The sequence below is a fragment of the Henckelia pumila genome, chromosome 3 (assembly GCF_033568475.1).
Source record: "Henckelia pumila isolate YLH828 chromosome 3, ASM3356847v2, whole genome shotgun sequence".
Taxonomy (NCBI): domain Eukaryota; kingdom Viridiplantae; phylum Streptophyta; class Magnoliopsida; order Lamiales; family Gesneriaceae; genus Henckelia; species Henckelia pumila.
This window is the reverse complement of record NC_133122.1, coordinates 145,161,818-145,181,709: the sequence shown is the minus strand read 5'-3', so window position 1 is coordinate 145,181,709 and position 19,892 is coordinate 145,161,818. Positions and strand designations below refer to the sequence as shown.

General features: G+C 37.2%; 1 protein-coding gene across 5 annotated transcripts in view; it reads right to left on the bottom strand.

Moving 5' to 3' along the window:
- LOC140893512 (uncharacterized) overlaps positions 1-19,892 on the bottom strand; it is a 40,301-nt gene that overhangs the window by 9,028 nt on the left and 11,381 nt on the right. For all 5 annotated transcript variants that reach the window (XM_073302593.1, XM_073302594.1, XM_073302597.1 and 2 more), the window contains 4 exons: positions 17,264-18,738; positions 16,588-16,851; positions 11,392-11,612; positions 10,142-10,413 (listed from right to left, as the gene is read on the bottom strand). In XM_073302593.1, coding sequence (XP_073158694.1) covers positions 10,142-10,413; positions 11,392-11,612; positions 16,588-16,851; positions 17,264-18,738 — 2,232 coding nt within the window. The remainder of the gene's footprint in view (positions 1-10,141; positions 10,414-11,391; positions 11,613-16,587; positions 16,852-17,263; positions 18,739-19,892) is intronic.

Genomic DNA, 19,892 nt, shown 5'->3' with positions numbered 1-19,892 from the left:
GATGTGAAGTGTCCAATCTTCCAGATCTTCGTGCTGAATTGATTAGACTTATTTGACAAGATATCCTTCTGATAGGCCGTGTAAAATTAAAGGCTCAAGATATTGGCTCGAATCAAATATTCATATTGAGGGTGTCATAACATTTTTATCACTTTCGATGAAATATTTTCGCCTATCCATATTGTAGAATAAGATAATTAGATATTATTGATATTTGATATTATCTTATACTGTTCAGTTTTGTTTTGATAAGATAATTCAACCTTTGTAAATTAGATAGGGTAATATTTGATATTATCTTATACTGTTCAATTTTGTTTTGATAAGATAATTCAACCTTTGTAAATTAGATAGGGTAATATTTGATTTCTGATTTTTTGGAGTCTGTTGTAAGCCTTGTAGTCTATTTAAAAGGTGTCTTGTACTCTCATGAAGATATAGAAAATAAATTTATCTCCAATTCTATACATATCCCAAATTTGAAGACACCTTTGTTTTTCGTGTTTACGGACAAGAAGCGACTGAAGCGACAACGATGGCATGTGTGAATAATTTCCATTTCCTGATTTATTACTAAAACTAGTTTTCCACTGATCAAGAATAAGAAATTTGATCATTTACTGACTCTACTCCATTCACCATTTCCACTGAAATACAAACTTTTGCCCCTTTCATCAGTCATGTCAATATAATCAAACTTTAAAATTTCTCTGTTATCTTTTTATTTTTCAATAAGAAACGATAGTGGCATTATACTAATAAGAGGGATAATCACAAAAAAGCGAACAAGTGGTCCACGCAACCGAACAAGATGATCTGAACATATGAACAACTTATAAAACTACAATTCTTATATAAATCTGAAACCGAAAATAACTTAACGTCCTTGTGCTTTCTAATCCAACTAGGTGCCCTATATTTTATCTTATCCCAACACTCTTCTGGCGTCTCTTCCAATTGTGGCGTCTCTTCCAATTGTCAAAAATACTTATATTCCTTTCTAGCCACACTGACCAACAAATGCAATGAAGAACGGCAGTCCATAAAATTCGCCTCTCCTACCCAGGTCACGAACATGATCCACTGCAAATAGAACTTTCGTCGATCTTGGAGTCACCCAAACCAAACCCAGCTCCTCCAATGCTTTGACCCAAAGATAGCTCGTAAAAGGACAACAAATAAAAAAATAAAAATGTGATCCTGAGATCTCCACCTCTCGCCATCATAACACCCACCAGTTCGGGGAAAGAGAACATGCAGGCCACCGTCTTTGCAACTTCTCGCAAGTTGGTAACTTCCCCAAAATAGTTGTCCACGAGAACACTTGGACTTTGGATAGGATAAGTGATTTCTATTTAACGTGAAAGGGAAAAATGGGAAGATCCACTAACCGGAAAGAAAGACTTGTAGAAAGATTTAACCGAAAATATACTTGAAGATTCGAAAATCCATGTTCTAACATCTTCAGCTCTTTCAGCGACACTTATCCTCTCTAAAGCTCTAACAAACCACTCAAAGCATTCACTTCCCCGTCCCTCGAATCTCCGCAAATGTAAATCCCAAGAAAGAAAGGATGAAATGGATGAGTTATCGAAATGAACAAAATAAGTGTTAAGAATTGGACGTGAGAAGGGTGTGCTGGTGTGTTAGTTGTCTCTCACTGGAAGCCCTTTATATAGACAAGGGCAAACCTCCTTGAGCTATATTTTGAGATGAGTTAGGTCCAAGTCAATTTCTTAACAATAAGATAAAGGTTTATTCTACGCTTGTTACCCCGTTTCACCACCACAACCCTTACTTACCGAAGAAAAGCCGGATAAATCCTAAAAACAAACTTCAAAGGGATCCTGAACATAACATTCCTCGCTAAGCCTGCATCCCAACCATTTTCCTACAACCCACACCATTTTCCCCTATTCATCAAAGCAAATGTTTCGATACTTAGGCCTCTTCTTTCCTTCGGTCTGCATACTTGATCTCATGCTACCTAGGGGTGGTAAAAATACCGAAATTTACGGTATACCGAAGTTATCGTACCGAAAAATACCGAAAATACCAAAAATTTCGGTATGATAAGGTAACAATACCGAAACTAATGGTACGGTAACGGTATGCAAATACGTAAATTTCGGACCGAAATACCGAAATAATAAGTTAAAAAAATAATTTTATAAATATAAGATATATTATCTTATATCGGCAATCGTGAATCCCAATTAAAAAATCAAATCCCCTACCCTATTTTTGGCTTCTCCACTTCTCACAGTCTCTTACATTCCTTCGCCGTCGCACTCCACCAGTGACTAGTCCACCCCTTCTCTCATTCGCCACTCCACCTCCGTCGCTCCTATACCGTTGCGCTCCACTGTCGTCGCTCCTCCACCATTGTAGTTGCTCGGCTGCTTCTTTCTTTACGGTTTGTTCTCTCTCCTTTTGTACATAATTTTTTTCTCGTTTCAAAAAATAGGCCCAAAATTTTAATTTCACAATGGGACATTTACATTCAAAAGAATAAAATCTCTGATGCTCATCAATGACAGAAACCCTAGCTTTTTAAAATATTTTTTTTTCAAAGAAGTGACTAAATGAGTATGAAAAATGATAGATCTATTAGAAATGGTTTAGAATGGTTGGCCGCTGGTATGCCCGTAGGAAATGCTTCATGGAATTGCTGATCAAATGTGTTTTTTTTTCTGTTTAGAATGGGCTATTGGCTGGCAGCTGGCCACTTTTCACTAAAAAAAACAAAAGGGTGTCCTGGGGCCTAAGGTGGGCTTAGAATTCACGTGTATATAGTGAAATGATATTGAAAATTTAGATAAAGAATAATAAATTCATACAAATGGTTACTTGTCATTCACTTGATTTGACAACACTAAAATGTTAGGTCTTTAATTTTGACTTCAAATTAGCAGAGAGAATCAAACAAAAAAAACTTGATAAATACAATAAATAAACTTGTTTTGTTTTAATTAATGGAGATAGCATACCCGGCCAGTTGCTTTAAATTGAGTTTAGTGCAATATAGTTAAGTGTTTTTTTAGTACATATAGTTAAGTGTTTGGTTCTGTTTCAGAATGGATTCTAGCATGCTGCCAAATCATCTCAAACACAAAACACAACAGAATCTGAAACGCTGGAGTCCACGGCTCGAAAGAGTGTAAGAAAAGCTTCGAAATCAAAACCCTCTGCAGCTCCTAAAAGGCACAGGAGTAAATTTTGGGAACATTGTGCAAACAAGACGAGAGAGTTGGGCGATGGGAGCCTACAAAATATAGGGGTATGCAATTATTGTAAAGTTGAGATCCCAGCAGTTTCTGGATGTACCAGTGGTTTGATAAACCACTTAGTAAAGAGGTGTAAGTTGAGTCCGCTCTACGAAGGGAGTAAGGGTGATTAAATTCAGACCATATTGACGAATGATGCAAATACTGTGGGGCAAACAAGTGCCTTGATTCCTCGTACTTTTAATCAAAAAAGGTGTGAAATGAAATTGACCGAGTATGTGATCATCGACGAAGTGTCATTTAAGGCTGTCGAAGGGAAGGGGTTTGTGAGTTTAATGCATGAAGCACAAGTGTGATTAATGACCAAAGAGTAAGTATTACAACTCATACTTGGACTTCCATTCAAAACATAAATTACATGGTAGTCACAGTTCATTTTCTAGACAGTGATTGGAAGTTACACAAAAGAATAATAAACTTAACAAAAATCACGAGTCATGTTGGGGAAGAAATTGGTAAGATGGTTGAGGTTTGCTTGAGAGAGTGGGGGATAGAAAAAGTGTTTTCAATTGTAGTTGACAATGCTTCATCTAATGATACTGCAATTCATTACTTGAGAAAAAGAATGAAAAGTGAAAATACATTGTTGTTTGAAGGAAAGTATTTGCATTTGAGGTGTGCTTGCCATATATTGAATTTAATTGTTAAGGATGGCTTGAAGAAACTTAATACCTCGATCAATGCTATAAGGAATGCAGTTGTTTTTATTCATTCTTCTCCATCTAGATTGAACAAATTTAGGGAGTTTGCTGTGCTAGCCAAGTTTTCTAGTACTTCAACGGTACCTATGGATGTTAAAACAAGATGGAATGCAACTTATAAAATGCTTGAAGTTGCTTTGAAGTATAGAAGAGTGTTTGAAATGATGACTGAAGAATGTTTGCTTTTTATGAATTATTTTCATGAAAAAGATGACAAGGGTAATGAGAGGATAGGGCCTCCGATGAAAGATGATTGGGATGATGCAAAAGCTTTTGTACATTTTCTCAAAAAAATTTATGATGCCACTTTGGAACTAAGTGCATCAAAAAGTTCAACCTCTCAATTGATTTACCAATCAATGATTGCAGTACAAGTTGAGATTGAGAGAAGGAGGAATGATGATTCTGATCCCATTCTTAAAAAAGTGGCAGCTGTAATGAAGGTAAAGTTTGACAAGTATTAGGGTAATTGGGATACTATTAATCCTTTGGTTTTTATGGGAAATGTTTTGGATCCTAGGAACAAGCTTCAAATGATTAAAGTTAGCATCAAAAAATTGGAAGGTAGCCCTACAAGGATCCAAGAGTTTGTTGATAAAGTCAAACAAAATTTGGTAACTTTGTGGATGGAATACAAAGGGGCTAATGATAATTTGAATATTGAGAGTCAAAGTATGCAAATAGATTGTGGTGGTAGTGGTGGTAATGGTGGTCGTGGTGGTGGTGGTCTTTGTGATGAATTGTTTGATGATGTGGAAACACAAAATGAAGAAAAACAACTTCAAGAGATATCCAATGAAGTGGATAAATACCTTGCTGATGAGATTGAGAAAAGATCCAACCTATCTTTCAATATCTTAGAGTGGTGGAGAGAAAGTGAAACTTGGTATCCAATCCTTTCACTTATTGCTAAGGATATTTTTGCAATCCCATCTTCAACCGTTGCTAGTGAGTCCGCTTTTAGTTTGGGTGAGAGGGTAGTGGATCCTTTTAGGAGTAGTTTGAGTCCTAAAATGGTAGAAGCATTGGTGTGCACTAATGATTGGCTAAGAGGAGAGGATTTTAGCTTTTGGAAAGATCCTAGGGATGATGAACTTGAATTGTTTAAGGAAATTGAAGAAATTGAAAGAAGTAAGATTTTTAAAATTATTTTAGTTTGAAGTTATCTAATTCTTATGGTTATTATATTCTAACATTCATTATCAATTTATATTTTTTTTCACAGCTGCAAATGTGACGCAAGACCGTCCTCGATCTCCCTCTTCCACCTCCACTTTAGTCTAACATGAAGCGTAAGACTATATTTCTATTTATTAAGTGGAGTTGACATAAAGTCTTTCAAATTTTATCTTCTGTTGATGCTAAAGGTTTTGGTTGATAATTTTGGAGTGATGAGAATATTTGTCAAATTGGCACTAGTTGGGAACCTGTTTGCTTGAAAGACATGTGCATAAAATGAAATTTGATGTGCGAAAATGCCAAAGAATTGCAATTGTTATTGTTTATTTATATTTTTATATTATTTTTGAAGTATGGGTTGACTGTTAAGAGGTTTCATCTTTTGAGAATTTTTTATGTTCTTGAAGTTTTGATGAAGGTTTAATTCAGATATTATAGTAACAGAAGTTTAAATTTTGGATTTGAAGTGTTGAACTAGTTTTGGAGATAAATCTTGGAGTTGAGTTGAGTTGTATTGATTGGAAGCATTTATTTTATTTTATTTTGCAATCCTATTTCTAATTTAAAAAAAGGGCATGTTACTGGGAACTTGTAACTTGAGATTTTATATGCTGTACTTGTTGGTTTTCAACTTTTTTTGTTGTACTTGTTGGTTTTAGCCTAATTCATGTTATTTCTATCTAACAAACTTTGTTTGTGTTTTGAAGAAATAGAATTGGATCATGTAACTGGGGGCACGATATATTTTGTTTCAACTCTTACTTGGAGAACAAATGTCTGAAGTTGTGATAAAGCTACTGGGATTTGATTAGGATCTTGTTCATATTAATGACACTTTTGATATATTGTTTTGACAAATTGGCAGGATAATTTTGTTTTGGGAGATGAAATTTCAACCAAGAAATGGACCAGAACCATGCCAATGCTAACTTAAGTTCTAATGGCCAGTGTACTAGTGTTGGTGTGTTGGATAATTATGAAGACTTTATAATTTCTTTTTGTTACTATGAAGGTGGTGAATTTTATTTATAAAATCAATTGTTTAGAGTTTAATTTTGAACCCAATTTGATGTTTGCTTAAGTGACATTGCTAGTTTGATGCTAATTAATGATTTTTACTTGATAACTTATCTTTTCAAATTTATTTGTCGGTATGAACGGTATAATATCGTTACCGTACCGAGATTCGGTAAACCGTATATTTTTGGTATAATCGGTATGTAAGTTTTACGTACCGAAATTTCGGTATACCGAGATTCGGTATACAGAAATTTTCGGTACGGTATCGGCATGTATTTCTTATACCGTAATTTTCAATACGGTATACGGTATGGATATTTCGGTACGGTACGGTATACCACCCCTAATGCTACCAACTGACAATGAGTATCCCCATCAGCTCCATCTCACAAAAAATCCCTCATAATCTTTTCCATAATCTCCGCTATGCCCCTTGGAATCCTGAAAAAAGACATTAAGTAAATTGGCAGTGTGTTTAACACTGCTGAAATCAGAGTCAACCTTACCCCTCTGGACATAAATGATTTCTTCCAACTTGTTAATTCTTATTCATATAGAAAAGACAGGCTCCTGAAACGACAATTTTAATGGATTTGCACCACTTAAGCCCCAATGACACATTTTTTCCCATGTTGATCTTCAACCCCGACATTCGGCAAAAAAAATGTAACACCTCAATCAAAAACCTCAAATGAATGTCATCCTTCACAAAAAAAAGAAAGAAAGAAAAATATCATTGACAAATTGAATATGAGAAATCTCTACCCTATCTTTACCTACTTGCACCCCCCGAATCAGATTCATTGCTTTAGTCTCATCTATCAATCTTCCCAACACATCTATTACCAGATTAAAAAGGAAAGAGCGGATATCCTTTCCTTGCACCCTTTTCGCCTTTAAATTTGCCCCTAGGTCTACCATTAATGACACGGTTGAAAGACAACCCTTAATCCACTTCTTAAATTTTATTAGCCACGCTGAATCGTTTTTCAGTTCATTTAGCACATCCTGTAGAAAATTATTTCAGCGAGGTGTAACCCTTTCTTTGACTCGAATTCCAAATGAACATGCAAAAATCCAAGACCAACCATCACATTCAGCGGCTCAAAGCGCATGCACTTTCCACAAACATTTTCTCTTGCAAACCCGAATCCTTAGTTCAAACCTTTTTCATATTTACCACAACGCTCTCAACAAAGACGCAACAACTAAGATTTGTTGTGGTGGCACCGTGACAATGGAATGAAAAAGATGTAAAACAAAGTAAGAGGGAGAAAAGTACATATTAGAGAAAAATGGTACAAAATTTACAATGAGAATGCTGATGGATATCTTGTTCATTTTCTGTGATATGTCCGGATTAAAGATTAACAAGGAGAAAAGTGCACTGTTGAGCTGTAATTGTGAGAAAGAAGTGGAGGAAGGGTTGGCTAGGGAGATTGGTTGTGGGGTGGAATCTTGGCCCATTCAATACCTTGGAGTACCATTGGGAGGGAACCCATTAAGGGTTTCATTCTGGGAACCAGTGAAATTCAAGATGTCTAAAAGGCTAGCTAGTTGGAAGAAAGCTTTCCTCTCGAGAGGCGGCAGACTCACGCTGATTTCGGCGGTCATGAATGCCCTTCTCTTGTATTTTATGTCGTTGTTTAGGATTCCACGAGGCGTTGCAGTGGAGATGGAGAAAATTATGCGGAACTTTTTGTGGGATGGATCGGATGAGGAGACCCATTGTCATCTGGTAGGATGGGATAAAGTTTGTAAACCAAAAGATAGAGGAGGCTTGGGAATAGGTAATCTTTGCCTTCAAAACAAGGCTTTGCTAGGTAAATGGTGGTGGCGATTTTCGACGGAGGGGGACACTTTTTGGAAGAAAATTATAGCAAGCAAATACGGAGTTCAAGATAACGGTTGGGATGCGGGATTGGCTAGACACAACACTTTTAGAAGTCCGTGGAAATTCATATCGAGGACGTATCTGGCTTTCAGTCACTCTGTGAGGGCTGTGGTGTTAGGGGGGATAGATTTAGATTTTGGGAAGATTGCTGGGTGGGGAATTCTAGTTTCAAGGATCTTTTTCCTAACCTCTTTCAGATTTCTATGGAGCACAATAGACAGATTTCTTTTTTCCTTTGTCGAGATCCATCTTTTTCTTCTAACTCTATATCCTGGAATTTGCATTTTCGACGCGATTTGAGGGATGATGAGTTGGGCCAGCTAGGTAATCTGCTGGAAGTTTTGAGGGGGGTTAACTTAATAGAGGGAGTGGAGGATGTGAGGAAATGGGTGTGGGACAGCTCAGGCGTATTTTCTATAAAGTCTTTCTACGAGTCCTTCTTTACAGAGGAGCGATTCCCTAGCTTCTCTCTTTTTCACCCTATCTGGAAAGCCCCTATTCCGACAAAAGTTCAGGTTTTCTCATGGACAGCTGCGTTGGGAAGATTACCTACCTGTGATTTGATTCAAAAGAGGCTCCCGAATATCTCCCTTAGCCCGAACTGGTGTGTGCTATGCAAACAGGGGGGAGAGACTCAGGATCACATGGTTATTCATTGCCCGTTCTCTGGCTCCTTGTGGAACCTTGTTCTCAAGGAATTGGGATTTTCTTGGGTAATCCCGAACTCAACAAAAGACCTTTATGCAACTGATTTAGGAGCTCGACTTGGAGAGAAAGGGAAAGTCTTTTGGTTAATAGTGGTTCATTGCGTGTGTTGGTCGTTATGGCTGGAGAGGAACAAAAGAATTTTTGAAGATAGTGAAGAACCAGTGAAGGAAATTTGGGACAAGATCAAATTGAAAGTATCCATGTGGGCCCACAAGGGTTCTAAATTTCAATCTTTGGCTATTTTAGACTTGTATAGGGATTGGAAATTGGCTTTGATTTAGTTTGATAATTGTGGTTGTTTGCATTGGATAATAGTTAGCTTCTGTGGACCACTAGTCCACTTTTTGTAAATCTTCTAATCTAATTTTTTATATAACATTATAGTTTCCTATAAAAAAAAAAATGTTTTGTCACAGGTAAATTGACAAAAATCCCACAAGAAATAGATTATTTTTCATTAACCCATTCAATCAAATACTTCATAATTATCTAAAAAAGTACTGAATAAATTATCTCATATCATTCCCTAATTTGCAAAATTAAATCATCAATCACTCAATAAAATCAAACAAAACCAAACATACAGTATATGTTGCATTTTATCATCACAAATAGGTAGGCAAAACATGGGATGTACTTGAGCGTCCACATTTATCACATAAGCTTCGTGGTTGAACATATCTCTGAAGAAACAATTATTGCAAATTCTGCCACATGATTATTTTGAAGGTTAACAGATCAGCCAGGAGCAGTAAGACATGTAAAACATATAATCTTGCTTAAATATGCAGCAACTAGTTTTCATAAGAATCAAGTGTTAAAGTTAAAACTCCATATTTCTCATTAAAATTCAATATTTATCATTAACTCCTTTTTATATCATTAGAAATACAAATCTTTAAAAAGAAAACTAGAAAAAGAAAACTTCTCATTATAAAGCCGATTCCTTGACTTATTCTTAGTTTCGTTAATGTTCGGTATTCTTTTACGAGACCATGCAGATGCACTTAATGAAACACTTGTCCCCATCAAAATGCAAAGGGAATGTCCATTTTCTGTGCATCAACCATCTGACATTTTTGCATGCACAACTTCTTCAAACATTAATACCATGGCTACCATGTAATGAGTGAGATACCACCGCGTCAGCTACATAATAGTTGTTAGGAGTAACATCAAAATCATTCATTTACTCATAAAAAATGTTTGATTAACGGCATGATTGCTATATGAATCCATGTGGGCGTGACAGGTTAGGCATCTTGATTCACTGACTAATCCTCTTAAAAATAAAAAAAAATGAGCTTCACATCATGATTTACTCAAACAAGTGTTTGAACCTTACAGCATACCTATCAAGGGCCATGTTTCTTGTCTGACCCGAACCCATGCTGAGCACCATGAGCCACCGGTCGATGAATTTAGCTCCTCCAAGGCTCAAGTTCAAATCGAGAACTTGCAACTTGATGACATCATTCGAGCTACTGAATATACTTGATAGTTGGAATTTCTTCCATTTCTTTTTGGAAAAAGGATTTCTAGATATAGCAGACAAGGGATCAAGATCAATTGAATAATCTATGCATGGCTGTGGGCTGCCATCCTCCCATGTTAATAAAGATACCTGAGAAGTGGAATATTAACTAGAAATCAGGCTCCAAATCAAATTGTTATTTTGCATTTTTCGCACCTAATGTTTCTGCAATTTCCTCCAAATGATATTTCTGTCTCACAACTTCAAATGACACTCATTTAGTTTGGTAAATAACTTAATGACTTGGTCATAGGATGGATTGAATCAGTAGCGGATGAAAAAACACCATCTACAGCTCAAAATTTATTTATGAATTAAACTCCCGAGGGAATGTCAAATTATTTTGATTTGATCCAAACCAAGTCCCAAGAATTAACTTCGACAGACGGGGCAATTTAGCTCATAAATCACATTTTCCATGCATACTTTTGCCAAAATTTATCATCTTGACACAGAGTTCCAACTAATGATAAAGCCAGCCAACAAACCAAAAAGTAATCATTAGTTACGAATAGACTTTAACCTGAACTGAATTTTGAAAATTTCAACCTAAAGGCTAATACTTCACAAGGTTTAAAAGAATTTAGATAAAACTACGGCTCTCCTACACAAGTTACATGATCCATGAACCCCATGCAAAATAACAGGAGTTGACTGACAATATGATGGCTCTGGGGTAAAAAATAATATAATGAACTACTGTATTACCACATAAATATATAAAGCTATCAACCTTATAGTCGCTCACTAACTTGAACCAAACAGAATATGAGTGAATTTCACCTGAGAAGTTTTGTACACAAAAATGTGGTTGGTGAATTTCATCCATCATGGCTCAGAACCATAGATTATTTCCTGTCTAACTTGGGTCCTGATAATAGTCATTTGGAAATATTCTTTTTTCTTATATATAGGAACAAGATTATATTATAAACAAAATATCAATTAGTTACAAAAAGCGGATAAGTTATGCGCACGGGAAGCCCCTAAATCACTAAAACATTTTAACAATATATGAAGCTACAATCTTACCATTTGGAAATATTCTTATTTAATCTTCATTTATACCTGCAAAATGGACTTCAAAAACAGCATTATTTTTGAAGAATGCTCCATGAACTTGTTAAATATCAACGTCATCCTAGATGAGCCAAGATCGGCTCCATCTTCCTTGAAATTAGATGAAAGAGGCATGCGTATAACTGTAGAATTGGATGAATACCATGGCATATCTTCTCCAATCAACATTGGAATGAACTGATCACGAAAACGCTCAGTCAATTTCGTACCTGTATATAGCGGGGTCAAAAGAATTGGATTTGTAAAACGGTTGCTCAGAAATAAGATGTTATGGCAAGTCAAGGGGCGTGAAAGACAAATTTAAGCTCCAAATTTTATGACATTTTATTGAGCCTTTCCCAACAATTGGTAAGAAATGCCCCACAGATATTCTGAATTTCCATTGCCAGAACATGGAGAATAATTATGAACAAATGAGATGAACAAGTAATAATTGGAAGACGCATCCATAAATATGATCTAAGGGGAAATTTTCAAAAAGGCATAATAGGGCAAGAAATTCGCTACCTATGAGAGCAATTGGCAAGAAAATAATTACTAGCAAGAGAAATTGGCATCTATTAATAATACAAGGAGCATTTTTTTTCATATAGGAAACAATATCATATTAATTACAAAAGACGGACAAGTGGTCCACAGACACACACACAAAACCAAAACCCTAATAATATTAACAGCAAATAAAATTACAATCCTTGAGTAAATCTGAGACTGCAAACATCTTAAACTCCTTATCATCCTTCCCAATCCACCCAGGGGCCCGAAACTTGATCTTGTCCGGCATTGTTCAAGCAATTCTTCTCAATTGTCAAAAATCCTCTAATTTCTCTACAACAAATACAATGAACTACCACCAACATAAAAATTTTACCCCTCCTGCCGAGGTCGCGTCCAAGATCTACCGTAAACAAATCCCTCTTTGATCTCGACGTTACCTAGACCAGACCCAACTCGTCCAAAGCTTTGAACCAAATGGTTAAGGTCTCAGCTTGCAGTTTCTCTATCCACTTCCTAATAACATCATTCAGACGATTCTCTTCCTCTTAATTTCAAAAAATGCATCAAGAGTATGAAGAGGTCCCCATTTGTCTATCTTACCTTACTAGAATCAATGTCAATGTTAATCCTAGCCAAGAACTTATATAATAGTGATTATTAACCATATATTTGTAGTTGTTTCAGTCATTTTGAGACTTCCATAGGTAGTCATTAAAGAAATCAAGTCCCAGACAGACAATAACTATTAACGTCATTAACCATTTCCACCTCTTGGACCAGCCTCGCATGCTCACCCTCAAAAAAACTATTATCCAAATCACCTAGATTTTCAAATGTCAGTGAGTATACGGCATTCCAACGACATCCTCAATTGACCCGAAAAAAGAAAAGGACGAAGAAGAATAAGTTGAGATAGAAAGATTGTTTTAACAGGGAAGGATTCAAATGAGAATGGGTCTTACCTGCTTTGGAACCAAGGGAATCCTCGTGGAACAGCCTATATCTTTATGTAAAGAATTTGGAGATGATGCAAATAAACCTCTAATGTCCTCTATTCCTAAGATAGTCGGCCATGTGTTGTCTAAGCATAAGGATTGGAGACTTTCGGAAAGAGTCAGAATCCTCTACAGAGCTAACTTCAGTCAAAGCATGATGCATCTGATCCTCCATCTTCCCTGGACCCCCACTGGCTAAAACCTGAACCTCCTCCCTAAAAGGATATCCCATGACGAGAACATCTTCATTAATGATGGCATGGTTAATCACTGAACGTGGCTTCCTTCTACTGTAAACTTTCTAAAAATTAGGTACCAAGGACATCATTTTCTCTCCAGATTTGATAATTACTTCAACCCCAACGTCTGGATTCGGCAAAAAATGAATTACTCTATTAAAATCTCCAACATCTTTAGAATTAATCATCTCAAGGAATCTAATTTCCGGGGGAGGAGCTGACCCCTCAGGTTTGCTAGCTGAGCTTGCTGCTCTTGATTCAAACCTATCCCAGTACTGATTGTCATTAACAATCATATTCAAACAGTGTTCTAAATGGCGGTCGAGCGCCATTTAGAACACTGTCTGAATGGTGCCTAGGCGGCCGCCTCGACCGCCATTTAGAACAATGGAGGAAAGTGGTTGGTTTAAACAAGGGCCCAAGTGGAGTGTGTTTAGAAAAGAGCTCAGCACATGTAGGTGAGTGCAAAGGTGGTGAGCAGGAGAATAAGGCCTCGCAAGAAATCAAAGTTGTTGCAGGGAATAATAAAAAAGTTTAGGAGGTATACAATCCTACAACAAAGAGCCCTTCTGTGGTCGATCCATGTATCTACAGTTCTATTCGTAAAATCTTGAATGTTTGAATAGAATGTTGTAAATGGCGGGAGGCGGTGGCGGGGCGGTCAGTGACCGCCTACCGCTTCGGTCGCCTAGGCGGTTGAATTTTTTTAGCAATTTTTTATAGAGAATTATATATAATCATGCAATGTAATGGCGAATAATCATATTTTTTGTGTAATAATATATGTAATTAAAAAAAGTTTATGCATAAAGAAGTTTCATTCAATATAATACAATCTAGACAAAGTGCAAATAAATATATAAATGCAAACTAACAAGATAACTAAGGTGGTGGTTGATGGTGGCAGCAGCGGTGGGCGGATGGAGGCGGTTTGAGGCACGTGGTGGTTGATAGGGAGGACACTTGAAACCAAAAGTAATCACAAAAGAGAGTGAGAAGTGTTTTTATTACATCTAAGGTTTTAAAATTGATTGACTCTGGTTTTTAAAATTATTTGACTTTGATAGTTGACTTGGGATTTTAAAATCATTGACCACCTTGCCCGCCAGCTTGCCCGCCGGACCGCCTTAGACAAAGACGAGGCGGTCGGGGGCCGCCTCGACTACCTACGCGGCGGCCTCGGCCGTCATTTAGAACAATGCTTTCCTCCAACCAGTCGCCATAGCCTCTTTTACCCACCACCCGAGCATACGACCAACGATCAATAACGGGGTTGGCTGTTAGACTAACATAATACACCACAATTTGAATTATAATGTAACACCACAGATTCGACAACTGTCTCTACTGTATCGAGATGGATCTTTCCAGCGTGCTTATGTCACCTGAGAAACTTCCCAGGGAGCCACCCATCCTTTAATTGTTCCAAATCAAGTATGTTTAACTTTGGAGTTCTTATTATTGAGTAGCCGAGTCCCAAGTCCCGAAAAGAAGATGCATCTTTGTTCCCTCCCGATAATTTAGTTAGATGATTTGCCAGGCTTTCCCAACCCCATATAACATTGTCACTCAGTATGATGATACACTACTTCATACCTCAGGTTTGGTGGTAGATAAACTGTCTTCGCTATTTCTGAACATTTGAGCAGTAAGCGCAAAATTGTTACCTCTGAAATAACCAAAACCCGAACCTGAGTTGCAATTGTTGACACAATCCCCTAACTTCGAACAAACCCAATGGGCAACAAACCCAAAAAACTGAAAAAACATAAGACATAAAAATTATTTTTCATAGTAAAACTCATAAATATTCCAAGATTTTAATTTTTTAGGTTAAAAAAAAAACCACCTAGGCCCCGCCTAGGCGTCTAGGAAGTGGGTCGCCGCCCGCCTACCGCCTAGCGCTTTTTAGAACATTGTATTTTATCAAGCCTGAACTCGACTTAAAACTGAGCATGGGCTTGCTTTATTCTTACAGCCCAAACGTGGGCAGAAGTCGACAACTAGTCTGCTCAGTACACATAAGGTGATAAGAGACAAATCATTTTGACCATGCCGACAACATATTTTCAAGAAACAGAGTCCATTGAACTTTGTAGCCTCGGGCTTTCATAAATTTAAGGTTAACCAATTAGAAAGTGTCGGGGTTAATCGAGCACAATGGATGAACATGAATGAGCTTTGAGGTTGGGTACGGTCGAGGTTGGCCCAGAGTTGGGACAGTCTAGATCATTCAATGCCTTGGCCCAGAGTTGGGACAGTCTAGATCATTCAATGCTTTTCCATATGATTAAGAAATTGCTTTTCATCCGGGACTTGATTGTGGAGAGAGTGGGCTCCGTTGTTGAGGCTAAAGTGGTGCTTGAGAGTTGGTTTGCTAGGAATGGAGGATTGAAAAAAGCTTACGTCTGGTAACCGGGGTGTGTGGCCGTGGAAACCTCTAATTTGGAAGAGCTGTATCATTCCGAAGCATAGGATTATTCTTTGGCTTTTTGCTCATGGAAAGCTACTCACCAAGGATCGGGTTTGTGGGTGATAGATTATGCCCATTATGCAAACAAAAAGATGAATGTCATGCTCACCTGTTCTTTGAGTGCAAAGTCACGGCCATCCTTTGGAACAAAGTGCGGGATTGGTTGGGTATGAGGAAGAGAATGGCTACTCGGCATACTATTTTGAAGGCATTTCGTGGCACATATAGGGGCAACTCTAGGCTTGCAAAACTACGAGTTGTGGCTCTAGCGGCATGAATCTATCAGGTTTGGATTTCTCGCAATAGGGCGGTATTTGAAGATGAAGAACCATGTGTTGAGAAGATGCTGGCTAGAGTGCAAGTGCTGGCATTCCGTTGTATTCCTTATGAGATGGCGATATAATGATTGTACTGTTTCTTTATGTTGTATGACCTTTCTCCTGGGGATGGCCAGTGTTTTTGATTCCTTGGACTATTAATGATTTTCTCCTGGGGATGCCCAGTGTATTTGTATTATTTTTTACCTTTTAATGAAGTCATTTTCATTAAAAAATAATAATAAATCCTGAATTTTAGCTGTCTCATGTTATCCGGATGAGCAACCTTTGAGCAACAAGGGGAATGACATTCCATGTTTGTAGGTCAAGGTTTCCTGAGGAATGGCCATTCCTCGTGAAAAATGATCCCAAGCATAATAATTAAAGGATAAGCAACCAAAACATTTTCCTCCGAACTATTATCACTCAATGAATAAAACTTTCTAACACATAAACACAAGAAACTATGGGAAATATATAGACATAAAATGGATGACATCATAAGGAACATACAGCTAATACTGGTGAAAATAACAAATTGTCTCTACACAGTAATCTAATCTAATTAATTAAATGAACCAAATGAGATATCCAACACAAGAAAATATGTTATTTTATGTATAAACCCTAAGTTGAGAGCTAAGGATATCAAAACCATGTACCTTTCAATGGAAAAACTTTGGCAGAAGGCGAGTGACTTGAAGGTGGGGCAATAGCTACACCCCTAGGATCAAAAATGTACAAGAAGCCATCAGATAAGACTGATGGCAAATCACTTATGGAAAAACAGCTTAGTAATCCTAAGCCATAGTTGAGAGTGTCACCCCTCAGATTCCATGGTGGAAGAAATTGAAGGCTGGCTACTTCATCTCCACTTAAACTAGCACCCTCCAATATTGCCACCAAAGCAGGCCCTTGAAATTCCGCTGCATAGGTTTGGGCGTCAATCACAAAAAGCTCAGAATCAGAAAATCTATAAAAGACACCAATTTTTTAAACTTACATATGCCATCAAAAGCTGGCATTTCCAAGAACAAAAGAAAAAGATATACAATGTCAAGCTAAATATAAGAATCATTTCTAATCGGACACTAATGAACAATAAAAATTTCAATTTCAATTGTTCAATTGTTTTTTTAAAAAAAAATATCATTTTTTTAAAAATAGAGCCGCCTAGACGGCCGATTTTCCCAGCACCGCCTGGAGCCATCGATTTTTTAAAAATCGAGACGGTGGGCGGTGACCCACCCACCGCCTAGGCGGTCCTAGGCGGTGTTTTTACGACAAAAATTTATTCATCTTAAAATAGCTATAGCAAATTAAACTGCGGGTTATCACCTAGATTGTGTTGCAACAGAGACTGACGTGGATGTTCCCTCTTGTCAAAAACGAGGTGAAGCTTATCGGTTTTGCAGCAATCTGCCAATTCAATCAAGTCAAAAAGGAGAAACTCAAAGTTCCCATGAGATTCCAGTAGCTCGCTTATTTTACTATAGTCCATGCAAGGCAGATCTTTAGTTAATTCTTTACTGACTAAAGAAACGGAACGGAGCGATTGAATGCCCAATCTGTTGGCCAAGTCATAGCTGATCGATGGATGCACACAACGTTTTCCAACAAGGGAATGGGTCTCTATCCATGGTGCATCATTGTACACAAGATCCCCAGCAGCTCTGAGCACTTCAGTAGAATCTGGAATCAATAGAGTACTAGGATTTTCAAGTACTGACCCTTCCGCATAACTATCTGCCACAGTTTCTAGTATATGCAGAACAAAACTCAACTGGTCACTTGAGAGAGAGCCACCTTTTACATCATTTTGCAGTCGTTGAAGAACATGAAAATAATCAAAAACGTCAAAACTACGTCTAACACCTAATGCCAGAAGTAAATCCTGGAAAAGTGACAATTCAGATGGTACAACATAAATATATGGAGTAAATTTCACAGGGGAATCGAACGCAAGCACCTCAGAAACCACAAAATCATCTCCAATCCAAACCCAAGGAACACCAGCCAAGGAAGATTTAAGTAACGTCAAATCATCAGTTTCAATATAATTTTGCAAGTGTGAATAGATTAATGGTATCTGCTTTTGCAGTTTGTCATTAAAATGCAGCTTGAGCTCATTATAGCTATTAGATAACCCAACTAATTGTGCAGACAAGGTTTCCACATCCGGTTGATCCATCCAACCAAGTTTCTGTTGTAGGTACTCAGAACATTCTCCATCCAACAAATGAAACTTACATGAAACAATCCACATCTGTGATTTAGGTTTGACTCTAACTGGCGCTGCAATTCTATCAGCTGAGGCTAACCATGGAAGTCCATGAATTGGTGGATCAGTGTACACAGGACACCAGCTGATAGCCCTCAGATCTGACCAAAAATTTTCTCCAATCCTGTCATCAACCATGTCGTTGACAACTGAATCAATATCCAAAACATCTGACAAAAGATATTCAGAACCATAAATGTAGGACCTCTCCTCTTCACCTTCACGAAGTGCAATATCTGTAGATAACATATCATCTGTTGAAAGTTTTCCCTCATTGCAAGGCAGCTTCAAAGTTATTGTGTTTAAACAAGAAAGCAGCCTTTTTGAGATCAGTATTGCCTCTGAGTCTCTTGAATTGTACGACAATGAAACTGACTTGGCAGAATCGAGTAAACCAGTAAAGCCTAAAGTCTGTCTGAGCCCAAGGGTTACTAGAGTTTTCAGAGTTTGTGGGTCAGAAAAGTTCTCCGATGGGAAAAACGTGCCACTGTGAAGAAATGCTTTCAGTTCGGGAATCCGAGGATCATAAAGCCTGCCATGGAGCAACTCGCGTCATAATGGGAATACATTTACCATTTTTTTTTTATCAGAAACATAAATATTGTTATTAATAAGTTAAAAGAGTTAAATACATATGTGGACTAGAGGTCCACAAGGAATACATTTACCATTGAGATAAAGATCTTCAAGTAATGAGAAAACAACCACCTTGCAAAGTGTGAAAAGTGTTGGAGATTATGAACTTGTGCCTAACCCAACCCCAAAAGCTAGTTCCAAATGGGAAGATTGTCTAAGTCCATATATAGAACTCCCAAAAACTCAGTCCAGCCGATGTGGGACAATTATAACACCCCCTCACGCCCAGGAATGAGCAACCGGAGCATGGAGACATTAACAGATTGTCTAACTATGGGCAGTCCAACACATAACGGTAGGTCTGGACTTTGATACCGTGTTAAAATTATGGACTTGGGTCTAAACTCAAGTCCAAAAACTAACTCAACAGGCGAGTATTGTCCAAGCCACAATCTACTTCACACAACAAAACATGGAATTAACACATAACCTTTCATTTTCAACCCTTCATTTTACCTCCCCCAAAATAAAATAAAAAATAACCATCCATTTTCTTTCTATTCCTCAAACCATATTTTCCATCCTTTTCGTATCTCCCAACATAATCATGACTTTTAAAAAATTTTATCGCCTTTCAAAAATAATATATAATTATATTATAACCCAAAACACAAAAATTGAAGTCTTTTGATCAGAATTACATTATGATATATCCACATTACGAGACCATTTTTTATGCGATCTGGCATCATTAATCACTAATAACAAATATGTTTCCCTAAAACAATGCCAAACATATGTTGCACAACACTGTTATGAAACATCATGGTGGTTCAAAAAAGGAAGGCTGCATTGGGTAAACGTCCAGAGTAACTGTAAAACAATAATCACTCCAATGACATGAATTTATCACAAATCAGCATAATTGCATGAACGTTTGATGGGAAATGGGTGTCAAAAATAAAGGAAAAATAAAATATAAAATTTATGAGTAATCTCGAATTTCAATGAGAAGTAAATATTAAAAATTAAATACATCAATATAAATAAATCAAAGATAATTATTACAAAGTAGATGGAAAATATGTAATCCACATTTACATAAATTTA